We start from the raw sequence: 18,820 nt of genomic DNA on the forward strand, positions 1-18,820 counted from the left end.
TATCCTTCTGGGGTCAGAGTGACAGAGGTATAAAGTTAGAGATGCTGATGATCTGTTTTTAGATCACTTTAGCGCTAGAAAGGAACCTAAACAAATTAGTTTGAAATCCCAGCCCTTGGTATCCCAGCCCTCCAGTAACGTATAGACTTAATTACCAAGCCTCCTTGCCAAGATAAACAAAATGGGGCCACTGGGAAGAAATACTCTCTTTTCAATTTAAAATGCAGAAAATAGCTACCAGTTACCTAGGCAATGGATGATTGCAAAGAACGTGGGCATGGAAAAGGGGTCCCCCTAAAAAAAAAAAAAAAAAAAAAAACCGTTTATACTTTGTCAACAACCCCACCTCCATCTTATTTACTTTGAACATTCCAGTTATCTCCCTGCGGGATTTCTTACTAGTAAAGGAGGACTCCACATGCCTGGGGAACATTACAGTTCAGTTCAGTCACTCAGTCATTTCTGACTCTTTACCACCTCATGGACTGCAACATGCCAGGCTTCCTTGTCCATCACCAACTCCCAGAGCTTGCTCAAACTCATGTCCATCGAGTCAGTGATGCCATTCAACCATCTCCTCTGTCACCCTCTTCTCTTCCTGCCTTCAATCTTTCCCAGCATCAGAGTCTTTTTCAGTGAATCAGTTCTTCGCATCAGGTGGCCAAAGGATTGGAGTTTCAGCTTCAGCATCAGTCCTTCCAATGAATATTCAGGACTGATTTTCTCTAGGATGGACTGGTTGGATCTCCTTGCAGTCCAAGGGACTCTCAAGAGTCTTCTCCAACACCACAGTTCAAAAGCATCAATTCTTTGGCACTCAGCTTTCTTTGTAGTCCAACTCTCACATCCATACATGACTACTGGAAGAATCATAGCTTTGACTAGACGGACCTTTGTCGGCGAAGTAGTGTCTCTGCTTTGTAATATGCTATCTAGGTTGGTCCTAGCTTTTCTTCCAAAGAGCAAGTGTCTTTTAATTTCATGGCTGCAGTCACCATCTGCAGTGATTTTGGAACCCAAGAAAATAAAGTCTGTCATTGTTTCCCGTTCTATTTGCCATGAAGTGATGGTACCGGATGCCTTGATCTTAGGTTTTTGAATGTTGAGTTTTAAGCCAGCTTTTTCACTCTCACTCATTACTGTCTTCCTGAGGAATTTTCATTTTAATATAAATGCTTCGTTGGTAACCTTTTCCACTTTGCACTGGAAAGAGCAGTTCTTTCAAAAGGCAGACAGTGTGACCTAGGTGAATTCAGGCATGCACTTTGAGGAAGGTGGAACAGATTGCCCAGGAAGTATAAGCAGTGATAGAATGTGACTGTGATTTTTTCATGGTTGAAGTGGGGGTTGGGGAGGGGCAACTAGTCATAGAGATAATATTGGGTTGGCCAAAAGTTCATTTGGGTTTTTCCATATATCTTCCATATATAATGAACTTTAGGGCCAACCCAATAAAGCTGCCAGTGGAGTGTACATATGCTTAGGTCTCATCATGGACTGGGATTCCCAGGTAGCTCAATGGTAAAGAATTTGCCTGCCAATGCAGGAGACACAAGGGACCAGGGTTTGATCCCTGGGTCAGGAAGATTTCCTGGGGTAGGAAATGGCAACCCACTACATTATTCTTGCCTGGGAAATCCCATGCACAGAGGAGCCTGGTGGACTACAGTCCATGGGGCCACAAAGAATCAGACACGACTGAGCAGCTGAGAACACACACACACACATCATGGACCACTAAATTCCAGTTTATTCTTTTTTAAAACAAAGAAAAAAATGACTAGTCCCTTCTCTCAGCCTCTTCCCCAATTAATTTAGTACATGAATTGTGCTAAATGGTATTTAGGGCTTCCCTGGTGGCTCAGAGGTTAAAGTGTCTGCCTGCAATGCGGGAGACCTGGGTTCGATCCCTGGGTCGGAAAGATCCCCTGGAGAAGGAAATGGCAACCCACTCCAGTACTCTTGCCTGGAGAATCCCATGGACGGAGGAGCCTGGTGGGCTACAGTCCATGGGATCACAAAGATTCGGACACGACTGAGAGACTTCACTTTCAAATGGTATTTAGGTAGGTGGTTCATGATCTATTCAAAGGCTGGGTTTACTGATTTGGAGACATCTTATTTCTTTGTAGATCTTGGTATGTACATTGCAGATGAGAATTCCTCCTGGTATTTCTAATATGTCAAGGTAATAGTTATAAGATGTTACAAAGTTGTTCCTTATGTGGAATGTTGATGTTTATACTTACCAGAAGTAAAAATTGAGCAACCCTGAATATGTAAAAGTGCAAGCTCGGCACAAAAATGCTTAATAGCATCTTCTGAATTTAAGTTTAATTCCTTCCTTTACCCTTTGTTGTGTGTGTTGGGGAGAGGGGATTATTTGAGAAACTCTAAGTTGTGATCACCAAACAGCATATACAGCTAAGATTTGAACCAGATCTTTCTATTTAAGTAAAGCAATGTGTATTTAGACAGCATTTTTCCTAACTTCTAGTTATGTGGAAACCCAGTGCTGTCCCTTGTGTGAATTAGCCATAGTCTCACTGACTTGTGGTAGTCGGCGTGTTACCCGGAACTCAGCACCTCACTCCCACAGAAGATGGGGCTGACTCAGGCCTCAGGCTTCTCTGTTCCCAGGCTCTGTACTCTACTGAAAGAATGAGCTGGACTTCTCTCTCTCGGCCCCCGAGTAGCCTTAGCCAGCCCAGCCAGCACACTGCGGAGGCAGGGAAGTGGACTTCTAGGCTCTGCAGCCTCCTCACAGGACGTGCCAGTGATCTGTCAACGAGTCTGTTGCTGTCACTGGTTTTTTGTTTGTTTGCTTGTTGTTGCTCGTCATTCATGGCGTGACTTAGAGTCAGCAGGAAATGTGGCTGAGACGAGCAGCACTGCTTCAGGGCCATCAAAACAACACTGGCAGAAAACCAGTCCCTTTTCCCTTGAGTGCTCCTCTGGGATAGACCTTCCGTGTTCTTCTCTGATTCTCCATCCTTTCCCACTCAGAGCTGCTAAGTGCACTGGGAAAGGGATGATAAAGACACAGTTAGCCCAGGGCGTCCACGGTGAAGTTGGACGGCTCGACAGTCCCACAGAGGCCTGGATGCCCTTGGAACAGATCTCGATTCCTTGCCAATGAGAGAACATGTCCGTTGACTAAATCCAAGACTCTTATCAGTACCTGTCTTTTTTTCTCCTATATCCTAAATTCAACCAAGGCAGATCCATTAACAAGATACATACTTAGATGTCTATCTTTTACTTTTAGTTTAAAATATATTTCCCTTCTGTGGGTATGTATCCATGTTTCACAGACCCCAACATGGGACAGATGGTCTAACCGCGGGAAGGCTATTTGAAACAGGGACCATCTTGGGAAGTTTACACGTGGTGGTTAGGGACACTAAACACAGGCTGCTCCCAAGATCAATCGGCTGTCCAGGGCATTATCCCTTTTGCCTTAGGTCAGCTTTCTATCTGACTTTTTCCAGCTTTTTATCAGAAAATTGCCTAGGGGCTTTTTTTTCTAAAGTGGATTCTGGCACACCTTTCATAATTTACTTCTAAATAATATCTACAACATCACATTTTACTCCAGGAGATGGTGAGGGACAGGGAAGCCTGGAGTGCTGCAGTCCTTGGGGTCACGAAGAGTCAGCACGACTTGGCGACTGAGCACACACACATTTACTTGTAAATAAGAGGGTCCTTTTCTTTCTCCTTGTGGAAGTGAAAAAATGAAGGCAAGACCCTTTGAAATACGGACCGTGCAGAGGACTCCTGAGAGAGCATGAAGCAGTGAGCGGGGCTGTGTTTCCATTGTTCTTGTTGAAACCTGGCAGGATGGCTCTGCGCTTCAGAGCCTGCGGCATCTGCATCCAGCCTCCCGCCCTCCCTTATTAAGATCTTAATTACAGACGCAGCTTACTTCGTTGCTGGAGGGAAAGAATTTAGCTTCTCTGAACTGTGTCTGTTTTTTGGTGTGGCAGGTGTAATCACGATGAGATCATTCTGGTTTTTCTTTCCCTGGAGGAATTTTTTTCTTTTTTTTGAGAAGGAGGAGTACAGTTCTTAAGATGCAATTTCATGAGCTCATAATAGTGCAGTAATCATAACTGTGCTTTGATTTTATAGAGACCCTTTCTTCTGAAGAAATCAGAGTGTTTTGCATATATAATTTCATGACTCCTCTTGATGTTATTATAAAGAACGTGTTCATTATCCCCATTTTGCAAATGGGGAAACAGAGGCACAAAAGGCAGTGATTCATTGTCATTAGTCTGACAAGATGAGGACCGAGATTAGACTCTATCGATTTAGTAATGTCGCATGCATCCTTCTGTCAGGGTTTCCCCCCCTCAGCCCTACTGACATTTAGGGTGGATAATTCCTTCTTGTGGGGACTGTTCTGTGCATTGCAGCATCCTTGGCCTCTGACCACTAGCTACCAGTAACATCCACACACGCGCGCACACAATGTGATGACCAAAAATGTCTCTGAACGTGGCCACGTATCACCTGGGGAACAAAATCCCCACTGGTGAAAAATCACTGCTGCAATCTCCCCGACCTCCTTCTGCTTAAAAATAATTGCCTCAATGGTTTTATGTGATAGAAGCACAAAAATACAAGCATAGATCGGTTTGCCATCATTTTATCATGACTGAAGTTGGGCTTCATGTAACAGTTCGTAACCAAAAGGAAGCTTCCTCTTACGTACTTAGCCCCGCTTTGTTCAAGGGAATACCACAAGGTACTAAGAAGCATGGGGCCTCATAAGGTCATGTGTAAAACCATCAGACCATCTCTAAGGCCAGCCGAGCTCTCTGAAGTCTTCTGTTGGCTTCCTTTTCCTAATAATCTTCCTATTGTAGATACAATATATAACATTAAAATGCGTACAATAGCTTTCTTCCAGGCCCATGCATTCTAAATGCATGCTTCATGAGTAATGGACTCTGAAGAAAACTATTTTATTTTCATAAACCAGTGCATCCTTTATACACGTAGGAGCTTGTCTGTTTCCCTGGCCACTGAACAGCTTCATCAGTTTCATTTGGAGGTCTTCTTCGCCTCCGTTTGCTCCTGCCATCTCTCCTTTCTCTTCTAACTGAGAAGCTAAGATTAGCTTCCCAGCATCTAAAGATTCTTTCTTGAGACAACTCTGCAAATGCAGTGCTGACAGTATGTGATTGTATATAACCGCTCAGCCAAGTATACAAATCCATTTTTTTTTAAACTCTTTGAGGACTTCAGAAATTAAGTAGGAGAATAACAATCAGGCATCAAACCTAGGTCAGGAGTCATCTAAGAGTTCCAGTGAGGGGTGCCACCCAAGTTGTATCAGCTGTGTTCTGGCTGGGAGGCAAAGGTTGGTAGCATGTGTACATATACGCATTCATGGATTTAGATATAACTTCATACCTTGGGGATAGCATACATTGATGCAGGAAGATAAGATAGATGGGCATGTGCAAATAGGAAGATCTTTCCCTTCTTTCAAATATGCTTTATTAGATGTTACAACTTGTGTGTTTTGACTGTTGGGAAATAATACAGTTGGGGGGAATTATATTGTAATATTTGTGGACTAGAGTCTCCTACTCCTTTATGACTTAATTTTCATTTCACTTCCCCAAGTACCTGAATGTTAGAGGGATTTGTCTAGACAGGCAAATAGAAGTCATTCGGTGCCAATACTGTAATGTTGGCTGAAATCCAGATGGTTGTTTTGCTTTTAATAAAACCTATCTTTTGGGTGAGTGGGTGTCAGGCCATCATCATTATATGGCGCCTGTCAGATTTATCTAGGGACAGACCCTGAAAAGCATTTGTGCCTGCCCCGTGGTTTTGATCCTTTGCCAATACACTATGCTTAAATCTATCAAAACCAGGCAACCTGGGACAAATGCTTACAGATTCTGAGGCTTAACAGCAATGGTACTCAATTCTAAGGTGGAGAAGGTTCTCAGGAAGCACACCCTAGTCCAGCAGGAAAAAAAAATCCGAGATTAAGAGGGGAACCAGACACTAGATCTGCTCTGCTGCTTATCTAATAGGAGACCCTCTGGGCTGTAAAACAAGAAGCTTGGGCTAGAATGATCTCTGGGATCCCTTCTTAGTCTAAAATTCTAGCCTGGTGGGTCTGGTCAAGCCATGGGTGACTACTGGTTCTGAGTACCTACAGAAACCTGGGTGTTCTCCCACCTTCTTTCAGACCCTCAGGAGCTGCCCGAGAAAAATCCCCAAACCACAAAAGAGCAGAGAATTGAGCTCATAAAGACACATGTATATCATCAAACTTGTGAGCAAAAGCTGATTTATGTTTCTCAATTAATGTCAGCAATCAAATCCATCCCCTACAGCCAGCCAAGAAGTAATAGAAGTTGGCTATGAAGTCACACACTTACTTGCACACACACCCACACCACCCAACAACCTGTTTGCCATTTTTCTTATTTGAAGCAGAGGGTTTGCTCCCAGCCACCGTTGGTTTCTTGATAAACAGGTCCCAGCGTGTGGATATTTCTGTCCTGCATCAACCTCAAAAATCAGGGGTGAATATGTAGCATTCGTTCTAGGGCAGGCAGAAAGCCAGCACTTGGAGAACCACTTCTTTAATCTCAACTCTGTTCTCCATATCATGGTACAAAATCTAGTTACATAGAAGAATTCTTCTGACATCCAAACACCCAGATTTGTTGGGATTTCCCTGGTGGCACAGTGGATAAGAATCCACCCACCAATGCAGAGAACACAGGTTCGATCCCTGGTCTGGGAAGATTCCACAGGCCTCGGAACAGCTAAGCCTGAGAGCTACAGCTACTGAGCCTGCACGCTGCAACTGCTGAAGTCCATGCACCCAGAACCTGTGCCCCGAAACCAAAGAAGCCGCCACAATGAGAAGCCCCAGCACGGCAACCAAGAGTAGCCCCCGCTCTCCGCAACTAGAGAAAGCCCACGTGCAGCAACAAAGAGCCAGGGAAGCCAAAAATTAATAAATTAATTAAAAATATTCAGGTTTGCAGTGAGTGTCAGATCTGTCTTCTCACTGGCTCTCAAGAACTAATGCCCCTCTGGTCTGTGAACCACAAAGTCATGCTGGGTTCTGAACCATCCCTCACCAAACTGGAACAGGCCAACGTGGAAGGAACCAAACCTGGGCACCTCCCGGGCCACCATGCCCGGGGCACAGCCGCACCGGTCACTGCAGGTCAAAGAGCACCTTTGGGAGACGAGTGCCCGAGGCCACATTTTTTAAAAGCACCTTCCATTCAGGAATTAACATCTTAGAGGATGCGAGAACTTGGGCCAATGAATATTCAGAGAGACATGAATATTCAGAGAGAGTCCAAGACACTGGTGTGAGCTTTGTGATCATCATAGGGCTTCAGAAGCACTTTCCAGGATATGTAAATCATTGGCTGAAATTTGGTCCCGGTGCATAGGGACCTTTGGTGGACACTGTCCCCAGAGGTCAGGAAACACGACTGGGGACTAGTATTCCTAGACACCTTGCGGGATGTCACACTGCCCTTCTGCAGCTGGTTCAGGGCACCTAATGTGTGTCAGGTCGCAATGGAAAAACATTGCTGAGAAAAAAACCTTAGATGCGCTCTGCATCATGTCTTTTGACTCCTAAACCTGAAAGCTTTGTATCTACTACTTAATCTCCAGAGGATTCAGCTCTTTAAAAAATTCAACATTCCAGATGTCATCTGATGAAAGAATCCAGGTCTAAACCAAGTATTCCAAGAATCAAAACCCAGACACTTGCAGATATCCAGGGTTTTGGACCGTGACTGTGTCCTTCTTTGGGGAAATTTCACGTCCCACTATATCCTAAAGATGAGAGCAGGAGGAAGCCAAAGTGGTTTGATGGCTCTCAGACTGGAGCTGATTTTTTTTTTTGACTGAAGTAGAGTTGATTTACAACATTGCGTTAGGTTTCAGCTCTACAGCAAAGTGATTTGGAGATATATATATATACATACACATATATACATGCTTGTGTGCATGCTAACTTGCTTCAGTCGTGTCCGACTTTTTGCAACCCTATGGACTGTAGTCTGCCAGGCTCCTCTGTCCATGGAATTCTCCAGGCATGGATTCTGGAGTGGGTTGCCCTTTCCTCCTCCAGGGGATCTTCCCAACCCAGGGGTCAAACCGGCAACTCCTGAGTCTCCTGCTGGCAGACAAGTTCTTTACCACTAGCACCACCGGGAGGCTGTATCATACAGGGCTTCCCTGGTGGCTCAGGTGGTAAAGAATATGCCTGCAATGCTGGAGACCTGGGTTGGTCAGGAAGATCCCCTGGAGAAGGGAATGGCTACCCACTCCAGTATTCTTGCCTGGAGAATCCCATGGACACACACACACATAAGTGTGTGTATCTGTATTCTTTTTAAAATTCTTTTCCATTATAGGTTATTACAAGACACCATATTCAAAATCTCATAATAAACTGTAATGGAAAAGACCTAAGCTGATTTTTGTCGGCAGACTAAAGACACCAGATCGTCTTGCTCTTCTCCCGTGTGTCCCGAGACCGACCTCGCTCACGCTCATCCCCCAGCTACTTCCTTGGGGACCAATTTCCTTGACCATGGCCGTTTCCTCCTTTGTTCTGTATGCATGTCCCTGCCGGAGTCCAGGGCTAAAGTTTGGGGTGGGGGCGGGGTTGGGCACAGGAAAGTCATGTTGTTGCGAATGTGGCGGCCTGAGGCCTTGGCAGGAGCTCCTGCGTGGTAAATATAGAATGAAGCCAAATAATAAGAGGAAGCTGGGCCATTGATGATGCTATCCGTCCAGGCAGGGTAGGGGGAGGGAAGGGAGGCTGACACGCCAGCCATTGTGTCTCACTTCTCTTCAGAGAACGGCATAAATGGTCATGGAAATTATAAGTCACACCTCCCCATATTTGGAAGATCACTTCCCTGGCAGTAGGAGTAATGCGCTCTCTTGACGTTTTGGTAGCAGGGCAGGCAAGAGCGGGTCTGGAAACCCAGTGTGGTCCGGAGCTCCATGTACTTGCTGTAACGCCGCTGGGCATCTTCTTCCCAGTCCTCAGGCACAGCCTGGGAACCTGGGGATCACAGAAGCCAAGCATTCTGGCCAAGCGTGAATGGTGCTCAGTCACCTACCGCCAGACGTAGGTTGCTGCACTGAAGGGAGAGAAAGGCTCTCTCACAGAGACCATTGTACTTAACCAGATGGGGACGGCTGGCTCCTCTTGGCCTTCCTGTTTGCTTCTGCAGTAGACGCAGGCACCCCATCCTGTTTTAAGAGGGTGGGGCGGGCGCTTTCCTGCCGGCCGCCTCCCACGTTCTCTGGCCCTGAGGCTTAGTGACTTGGACGCACCGTTTATCTTTCCGGTCCTGTTAGTTCATCTCCCCACGTCCATTTGAAAATCTCCACCGCATACCTCGCAGACATGTCTAGAAAACCATTTCACCCTCTCTGTAGAGAACCAGAATGAGAGTCCATTTCAAGTTAGCAAACACAATGAGTGTGTATTTTGCTTTAGACACTGGTTCTGAAAATGCCCAAGGAAGAACAGCCTCCCTGAACTTAAGGAGTTTGGTCTTGAATGGGATGGTACAAGTCTGTTGTTCAGTCACTGAGTCATGTCTGATTCTTTCTGACCCCATGGACTGCAGCAGGCCAGGCTCCCCTGTCCTCCGTTATCTCCTGGAGTTTGCTCAAGCTTATGTCCATTGAGTCAATGATGCCAACCAACCATCTCATCCTCTGTCGTCCCCTTCTCCTCCTGCCTTCAATCTTTCCCACCATCAGGGTCTTTTCCAATGACTTGGCTCTTTGAATCAGATGGCCAAAGTATTGGAGCTTCAGCTTTAGCACCAGTCCTTCCAGTAAGTATTCAGGGTTGGTTTCCTTTAGGATTGACTGGTTTGATCTCAAGAAATGCTATCACCAAGAACTAGAAAGGGAAACAACTTTGGGAAGAGAACTCTTCTGGTGATGTGGAAGATGAGTTTGGAGGTGGGAAGAAGTTGAATGCAGGAAAACCAGTTGGGAAGCAGTTGCCATACCTGCCCTCTCTTCCCTTCCCACCAAAAATAAGTCGCTGGTGGCCTGAGCGGGGAGCAGCAGTGAGGAGGACGAGCAGGTCCCAGCTGATTGGGGTTCGGGTTGTGGAGTGACTCAGCAAACCTCTGAGGCTCCAGTCTTGGGCAGCTATGTGCCTGCTGTTCACTGAGAGAGACCAGGAGAAGGGGGGTTTGGCACTTGGGTGTGAGGTGAAGATACTCACTAGACCATGGGAAGTACAGGACTGGAGAGCAGAGGGAATATCGAGCTGGATCTGAATATCTGGAGCTGTGGATCTGAGTGTCACCTGGGTGTTTAAATGCCATCAGCATGAATGAGATGTCCTGTAGAGAGCGAGCTCAGAAAGAAGAGAGATCCTTTTGGAACATGACCACTAAAATGATAGGCGGAAAAAAATAGGGGCTTGCCTGGCAGTCGAGGGGTAAGGCTCTGCACTTCCTCTGCACGGGGTACAGGTTCAACCCCTGGTCAGGGAACTAAGATCCTGCATGCCGCACTGCTAAATAAATTTATGTGGCTAAATAAATTAATAATAAACCTTAAAAAAATTTTTTTAATGGCCTGTGGAAGAGAAGGAAAATGACTGGTTTTGAGCTCAAGGGAAGAAGGAGAACCAGGATGGGGAGCACAGAAGCCCAGGACAGTTTCAAGTAAGACCAGGGTGGGGTCAGCGCCACAGGCTGAGACGATTAGAGTCCTTCAAATAGGATTTATGACTCTAAATGTAGATTTCCCATCCTAATTAGAACCACAGCTTTTGTAGCACATGCCTCTGACTTTATTAAATACCATCCTAATTCTCGAGCTGGAGACAAGAGGCCCGACTTCTTAGCTCAGCTCTCTGACCGTCTTGCCAGGTGACTTGGCAAATCATTAACTTCTGGGGCCTCGTTTTTCTCCTTTGTAAAGTGAACAAGTTGGACTGTAATTGTTTGATGTTCTTCTGGCTTTCGAGTTCTGTGCCCCGACTATGTTGGTGCTTTGCCAAGCTCTAGCTGCGTTTCTAACTGCCAGCCTCTGGAGGCCAACCATCCAGCTGGATATAGAATTACATAGCTCTCTTATCTTTCCCTGATGTGTTTCTGTGTTGACCTTTCCTGCCCTGGAGATAAATATCCCAGGGAGAGTGGGCGAAGCAGTAGGTCTTGACCAGGCAAACTGTCTTGCCTGGGTTTTTGTGAGATATGCAGAGATACCTTCTGACTTTGTGGCCTTAAGGAACCACTGAGAGAAGGGGTCCCTCCAGCTTGTCCTCGCCAGGGAAATTAACTCTTTACCTGCCTGTCTGTGAGTTGCCTGTGCACTTTTGAATGAGATGGTTCCTATTCTGGTTGAAGTTAATTTTGCTATTATCTTCTTACTAAATTCTTGCCTCAACATATCAAGTGTTTTCAAAAGTCAAGCTCCTCTTTGCCCATGTTTTTCCACATTTTTTGATGGGTGGTACTCTTCTGGAACCTCATAAAATTTTTCCAGAAATACCATTGTTGTTTAGTCGCTAAGTCGTGTCTGACTCTTTGAGACCCTGTGGACTGTAACCCACCAGACTCTTCTGTCTGTGGGGTTTTCCAGGCAAGAATGCTGGAATGGAATACCATTTCCTTCTCCAGGGGATCTTCCTGACCCAGGGATTAAACCCATGTCTCCTGCATTGGCAGGCAGGTTCTTTACCACTGAGTCTCCTGGGAAACTTTTATTATTATTATTTTACTTTGTCTCAGGAAGTCTCTTGAATCAACCAATGATTTCACTTTTGTTGTTTGTAGGCAAATACTCAACAAGAGGTTGCAGTGACCAGAACTCATTCTTAATTCAGAGAAATACTGCTTCAACATACAGTTCTCTTGAAGTGTAATTGTGAGCAAGAGAAACATCAGATGTATAAAGAAGTATATATAATAGCATCATTAGACTGAGACCAACCCTTGATTGTGAACTGAGGAGGTAACCTACTAGGAGGCTCACCATCAAAGCACCATCATGCATTAAACAGTCATCATCGCTTCCCAAGGCTCCCACGATGTTCAAGTACTTGACTTGAATGAACTCATTTCATCCTCACTGCAAATCCATGACATAGGGATGTTATCCTCATTCTCATTTTACAGGTGCAGAGGCTGTGGGGAATAATCTGCCCAAGTCACACAGCCAAGACCCCCAAACCCCAAGAATTGACTTATTCCCTAGACATGACAAAAAGAACCGTCGTCTTCAGAGCTTTACTGTAAAATGGAGTGGAGCCCAGTTTGGAGGACAATATGAACTAGGCTAAGGTGGCCTGGAGTCCTGGAAGGAGAACTGGGCCAAGAGACCACAGTTCTGTTCCGATCTCTGACTCCACCGGTGTGGCCTCAGGCAGATGATAGACTGTCCCCTTCCCCGGATGCGTTTCCTCACCTGTGGGACAGGGAGGCCGGGTCCAGGTGTCCTCTGAAGGTCCTCTGAAGGAGCTGTAACCCCTCTGTGTGGGAGACTGCTGGCTCCCTGTAGCTCGTGCAGGTATTAAATTACTTATTCCCGTTTCGCCGAGGCTGAGAATAACTCTCAGTGTTGAGGCACCAGGCTGGCAGTGGGTGCCTCTCTAGCAGCTTCACTGGACTCCCTGAATCCCAGTCTCTGTGGGCACGAGGAGGAGCTAGTCCGAAGACACCCACGGTGCGTCCACAAGCGGCTCCCTGGGTTTTCCACGAGAAGCGGCTCTGGCGACCTGTCTGGAAACCTGAACGTGCTGCTTAGCTGGTGGTGGTGGAGGGTCACGGGGGCAAGAGACAGAACATCAAGACTAGCTTTCGTGCAGGGATTGCTATCCGCCTCGAGCTGGTTGTGGTCCATGGCTCCGCTTCAGTGCCTCCCAGAGCTCCACAGCTGTGACCCAACTCCAGATGCCTGGAGCTCGTGTATGCTGATGAGGTTTGTGGTCTTTCACCCTTCTGGTATTCTCTGTTTTTGTTTTTAGTTTTTGGCCACGAGCAACATAGGGGACCTTAGTTGCCCAGTCAGAGATGGAAACCAGGCCGCCTGCATTGGAAGGTCGAGTCTTATCCACTGGACCACTGGGAAGTCCCTGTTCTGTTTCTTTTCTTTCCCTTCTTGATCACCAGTATCAAGCTCTGGACCCTCAACTCCCATAGATCTGGTCCCAGCCCCGTCACTCCTGATGTCAGGAGGCATTAGGGCCTCCTTGCCAGCCATTCCCAGTCCTTGAATGGGCCCTGGAGAAGGGGACAGAGTCCAGAGTGGTCAGCTGTCTCCCTGCTCTGTCACTTCAGGACAGTTTTGGTGGAGTCATGTATGGATGTGAGAGCTGGACTATAAAGAAAGCTGAGTGCTGAAGAATTGATGCTTTTGAACTGTGGTGTTGGAAAAGACTCTTCAGAGTCCCTTGGACAGCAAGGAGATCCATCCAGTCCATCCTAAAGGAAATCAGTCCTGAATGTTCATTGGAAGGACTGATGTTGAAGCTTTGGCCACCTGATGCGAAGAGTTGACTCATTCGAAAAGACCCTGATGCTGGAAAAGATTGAAGTTCAGAGGAGAAGGGGAAGACAGAGGATGAGATGGTTGAATGGCATCATCGACTCAATGGACATGAGTCTGAGTAAACTCTGGGAGTTGGTGATGGACAGGGAGGCCTGGCATGCTGTGGTCCATGGGGTCACAAAGAGTCAGACATGACTGAGACTGAACTGAACTGAACAGACTGAATTTCCTTCCCATCATTTAGGTACAGAGGAAGAGTCTTGTCTTCTTCAACTCAATGAGTTTTCTTTCAAGGACAGATCACCCACAAGATGGGAGAAGAGAAACGTAGAAATTTTAAGATTAGGACTCATCCTAAAATGGCTCCTCACGTCAGGTTACGGTGCTGCGTGTTTTATTTTTATGTGTGTGAACTTTTGTTAGAAGGAACCCAAAGCTTCCTAGAATATAAATACCAAGTACAACTTTCACCTGAACACAAACCCCTCAGTATCCTTTAACTTCCCTTTTCTGCCCGCCTGTCTACATCATAGGCTTCCTGGATCAAAAAACTGTCAAGAACAAGGACTTCAGTCTTATTCTTAAAGAGCATTACCAGGCTTCCTGGGCACTGAGTTCCAGGGCTTCATCTCCTTCCCTCAGGTTAAGCCGTTGCACTGTACTCAGAGGAGCTTGGTTAACAGAATAAAAGTAGGAACCTCCCCAACCACTGAGCAGGGGACAGACCCCTCACATAGCACAGCCCACGGCGCAGGACCTGTGTTTATGGGGCCTAATACAGGGGGAGATGGTGAGTGCATGTCAGTGATGAAGGGCTGAAAAGCAGGAGGCTGAAAGAGCAAATCCACATTTTTAGAGAAGAAAACACAGGGGCAGAAATCCAAGCAACAACAGCCCCAAATTCCACGGGTGTGTCATCAGAGCACACTCCATCCAATCGGCAGTCTTTTCTCCCACAGCCGATCGTCATCACCCCAACATCGAGGGCATCCCGACTGTCTAGTGAAGCACTGAAGAGACCACTTTGAGTTTTCCGATGGCTGGAGATGAATTTGCAACGTTCCAGGGCTCTGTGTGTGCTGGGAAGGAGCCGGCATCTGGGTGGGGAAGGCTACCCTCATGCCCTGAGACGTGACTGATGCCAAGAAATGAAATCGCCGAGCCTTTGAAAGGCTTCCAAGAACGTCGGCATGTACTGCCTACCCGCTCCCCGCCGAATGCCTACTTTGGCTGTCTGCTCAGTACTGTGGCAGACGGGCCTTCACACAAAGAGAGAAAGTGTCTGGGGCCCATGAAAGGGGAGGGCAGAGCCTTTCCGATGTGAATGGTGAGATTCAAGGAGGAGCAAATAAAGTGGCGGGGTGAGGAGGGGCCCTCAGGAAAGGTGGGAATAAAGCACCAGAGAGGACGGGGCGGCCTCTACCTGCCCACGTGGGGCAGCCTCTTTGGAGCTCCACGTGCTCGGGTCTGGAGGTGTGGACCACCGTCACTGCACTCCGCACGGGATTATCGTGGAAACATCCCCCGCTTGTAGAGTCTCCCTGTATCCAAGGACCTCTTGATCAACTGAGAGTAAGAATTGTTAAGGCCTACCAAGGCAGAGATCAGCATACTTCTGTTTCCATTTTAACAGTGGATATAAACGCCATTTGTGCTGTTTGGCTGGGGTGGGGGGTGGGGGGAGGTGTTCTTTGACTCTCTTTACCTCCAATATACTTAAAAAAAAAAACAAAAACGAAATGTCTGTTGTAGTCCATTTGAATATCTTGGAATATATTTTTCTTCCTTCAGCTGGGTTGAAGCAAGGAAGAAAAATGCTTTGTAGAGTGAACTGCTCTCCAGCTCCTTCACCGAGCTCCTTATAATTCCCTTGGCACAGCCTCTGCTGCTGGAACACAGCACTCGGTGGTGTTCGGAGCTTTTCCGAGGAGGCGGTCTGATGTCATTGGTGGCAGACACAGTACGTATGGATCTGTCTTTTGTCTGCACCATCTGTTTTTCTCCTTACAGCTTATTGTTCAGATCCTCCTCTTTCCAGGAAGTTTGCCTCTCCATAAGAGCACGGGCCCAGGTGTTTCAGGGACTCAGTTCATCTACTAACCTGCGTTCCCCCTCTTTTCTTTCCTACCTAGAATCTTATGGCCCGAGCCTTGTACGACAATGTCCCGGAGTGTGCCGAGGAGCTGGCTTTCCGTAAGGGAGACATCCTGACTGTCATCGAGCAGAACACAGGAGGACTGGAGGGATGGTGGCTCTGCTCCTTACACGGCCGGCAGGGCATTGTCCCCGGCAACCGGGTGAAGCTTCTGATTGGCCCGGTGCAGGAGACCTCCTCCAATCAGGACCTGCCCACTTCGGGACTGGGGGCGCCGCCGTTTGGCCAACAGAAGCTCTATCAAATACCAAACCCACAGGGCGCCCCTCGAGACACCATCTACCAAGTGCCTCCTTCCTACCAAAATCAGGGAATTTACCAAGTCCCCACCGGCCATGGGACCCAGGAACAAGATGTATATCAAGTGCCACCCTCAGGGCAGAGAGGCGCTGGGGGCGCTAACGGTCCCCACCTAAGTAAAAAGGTGAGTGAACAACAGCTGGATTTCTGTTCTTAATTTTTTCCAATGCAATCAAAGTATGTGTGTGTGTGCTCCTAAAATAAGAACTTGGAGCTTCCAAGAAACCCGTCGAAGAAGTAAGTAAATCTTCCAAGAAGTAAGAACATGTGAATACTCTAGCTTGCACATTTTTTTTGGGGGGGGGGGGCATCATTTTTCCATTCGTTGGTCAGTAAAACCTTCTTGAACACCCACCCCATGCCAAGTACTGTTGATCCATAGCCCTTACGAGTTCCCAAGTTGTGCCAGGTTATCCCGCATCGTCAAGTGTTTCCATCTTTCTGATAGACCTGCTTTTACACGTGGGCTCTGCACTCCACAGTTTCCAGTCTTTCTCTTTCTCCCTTGAGTAGTACAAGGCACCGTACTTTGCACAAGCACAGTGAGGCAGCAAGGACTTTCCTTTCACTAAAAGCTGAATCATGACCCCACCAGCCATGACGCCACACACCTGGCTGCACAAAGAACCCATGAGAAATAGAGGCTGCAAGGAAGGGGAAGTGGGTGATGCCAACCACTGTGTTCTGGAGAGCTATCAGCCTCAAGGTCGACTCACTTAACACATAGACTAGTGAATTCAGAGAAGAGCCAGCCTCCTGTCCTAATAGTAGTTCCTATAGTAATGCCTGAAGTGGTGGGTGAAAATAGTGGAGCTAGGGTATTTAAGAAGGCATCATACTAAAAAAAAAAAAAGGTGAGGGGACTTCCCTGGTTGTCCAGTGGTTAAGGCTTCACCTTCCAATGCAAGCGTTGCATGCAGGTTCTGTCCCTGGTCAGGGAACTAAGATTCCCACATGCCTCTCAGATAAGAAAAAAAAAAAAAGTGAAACAGAAGCAAGATTGTAGCAAATTCAATGAAGACTTTAAAAATGGTCCACATCAAAAAATCTTAAAAAAAAAAAAAGGACCTCTTCAGCACTCTCTGTAATTCCAAATGCTGTAAGAATTTGAGATAAGTAGACCATTGAATGAATTTTAAGCATATTTTCGATGCTTGTGATACCGTGATGTAATACCAAGAGTGAATGTGGCCCCCACAATACTTAAACTGTAGGGAGAGACATCAGCCAACACCAAATGTCAGGTGGGAAAACGGCTGTGAAGAAAATAATGGCCGTGAACTTGTGTGTGTGTGTGTGTGTGGAGGTGGCTGGGGGTAGGAGCCAACTGGAAGATGAAACTTCTATGCACATTACAAGGGAGGGCGTTTCTGTTTGGTTTACTGGCAAATTCCAAGGATCTGCAATGGGTCCTGTGAGGTCTGGTATTAAGAAGGGGCTCACTTAACAGAATGAGAAAAGATCACTGAGTCATGAATGAAAGGATGCAGCTAGACACCAGAAAGAGCTTGTTGATACGGAGGACGTGATGTGTACATTACATACGCCCTGCCTCGAAAAACCCAATGCAAGAGTCTGAGTTTATAATCCCAAGTAGATAATGGAATATCTATTTGCATGATAATGGAATCCTCTGTCGGGGAAAAAAAAAGTAGGGGGATTTACTGTTGCAGTCTTTTAAATTACAAAGCCACGAATGTATTTTCAAGTCACCTTTCATAAGAAATGTGTGTTTTACAAAATGCTGCTCAAGAGCACAGGTGTTCTTGAGCCTGGTGTAGGATGAATTCCTCAAGGAGTGAACAGTTTTCCAACTTGTATATTGTCCAGGATGACGATCCCAGTCTAGAGGTCATGGATGACATCTGTGACCTTTCATAGTCCTTCTTATCCCAGAGATTTTAGATTCAAAGGGAGAGTCAAGCCAGGCCTGTATCTCCTGGAGATAGGGGAGAGAAAGAATGCTCGAAAGGTGTAACTATAAATAAATAACTTCTCTCATTCTTGGTCCTGGCTGTGGCATCTTAAAAATAGCCCTCCCTCATCGGAGCTGGTGTGAGGCAGGTGGGGGTGGTGTGGCAGGACAGGAAACGCTTGGCCGAAAGGTGGTGGGGTCCAAGCATCCATCACAGTTTATTTTGGCAGGAAGGTGACGTGTTTTCATTTTCAGACTCAAACCTTTTTAGCCTGAAACCCAAGCCTGAAAAGTCTGAAACTTGGGACTTCTTCCCGTTTTGTAACTGTTCCGCAGCTCGACTCCGGAACCCTCTGTCCACTTAAAGGGGAGAGACTTTGATGCACTTTCCCTTGGATGGAGGTCAGGGTGCTGAGGTTACCCTTGGGCACTTGTTTTTTTTTTTAATTCTGAAATCAATGGTTAAGCAAGAGGCAGGTGATTCCGTAGGAGGATTCTGGAAGGGCACGTGCTCTGCCAGCCCTTCGTGGAGGATGCTGCAGACCTGGGGGAGGTTTACAGAGTGCAGGGGCAGGTGGACCCCCGAGGGTGGAGCTTCGAGCCATCCAGATCTGAGGCTGTTCTCGTGGGGAGGCAGGAGGCATAGCCCGGGCTCGTCTCTGCCATACACCCGGTGAGACCCCTGGCCTCACCTCGAGTCGCCTTAGTGCCGCTGGCTCTGGGCTGCCACCTCCATGCTGCCCACCGGACCACTTGCTCGTACCCCACGGAAGTGGGCTTGTGCTCTTCTTGCCTTTCCTCTCCCTCCCTCCACGCCTCCTGCTCTTTCTCTCTCTCTTGCCCCTTTTTTCTTCCCTCCTTTCTTCCCTTCGTTGCAGTGGAGAGAGCGGACTGCTAAC

General features: G+C 46.9%; 1 protein-coding gene across 5 annotated transcripts in view; it reads left to right on the forward strand.

Moving 5' to 3' along the window:
- The window catches only part of NEDD9 (neural precursor cell expressed, developmentally down-regulated 9), a 190,393-nt gene that overhangs the window by 141,630 nt on the left and 29,943 nt on the right, over nt 1-18,820 (forward strand). For 2 of the 5 annotated variants that reach the window (XM_019985942.2, XM_070778401.1), the window contains one exon: nt 15,684-16,130. In XM_019985942.2, coding sequence (XP_019841501.2) covers nt 15,684-16,130 — 447 coding nt within the window. The other 3 variants (XM_070778402.1, XM_070778403.1, XM_070778400.1) reach the window with 3 other exon arrangements.

This window comes from Bos indicus, chromosome 23, assembly GCF_029378745.1.
Source record: "Bos indicus isolate NIAB-ARS_2022 breed Sahiwal x Tharparkar chromosome 23, NIAB-ARS_B.indTharparkar_mat_pri_1.0, whole genome shotgun sequence".
NCBI lineage: Eukaryota > Metazoa > Chordata > Mammalia > Artiodactyla > Bovidae > Bos > Bos indicus.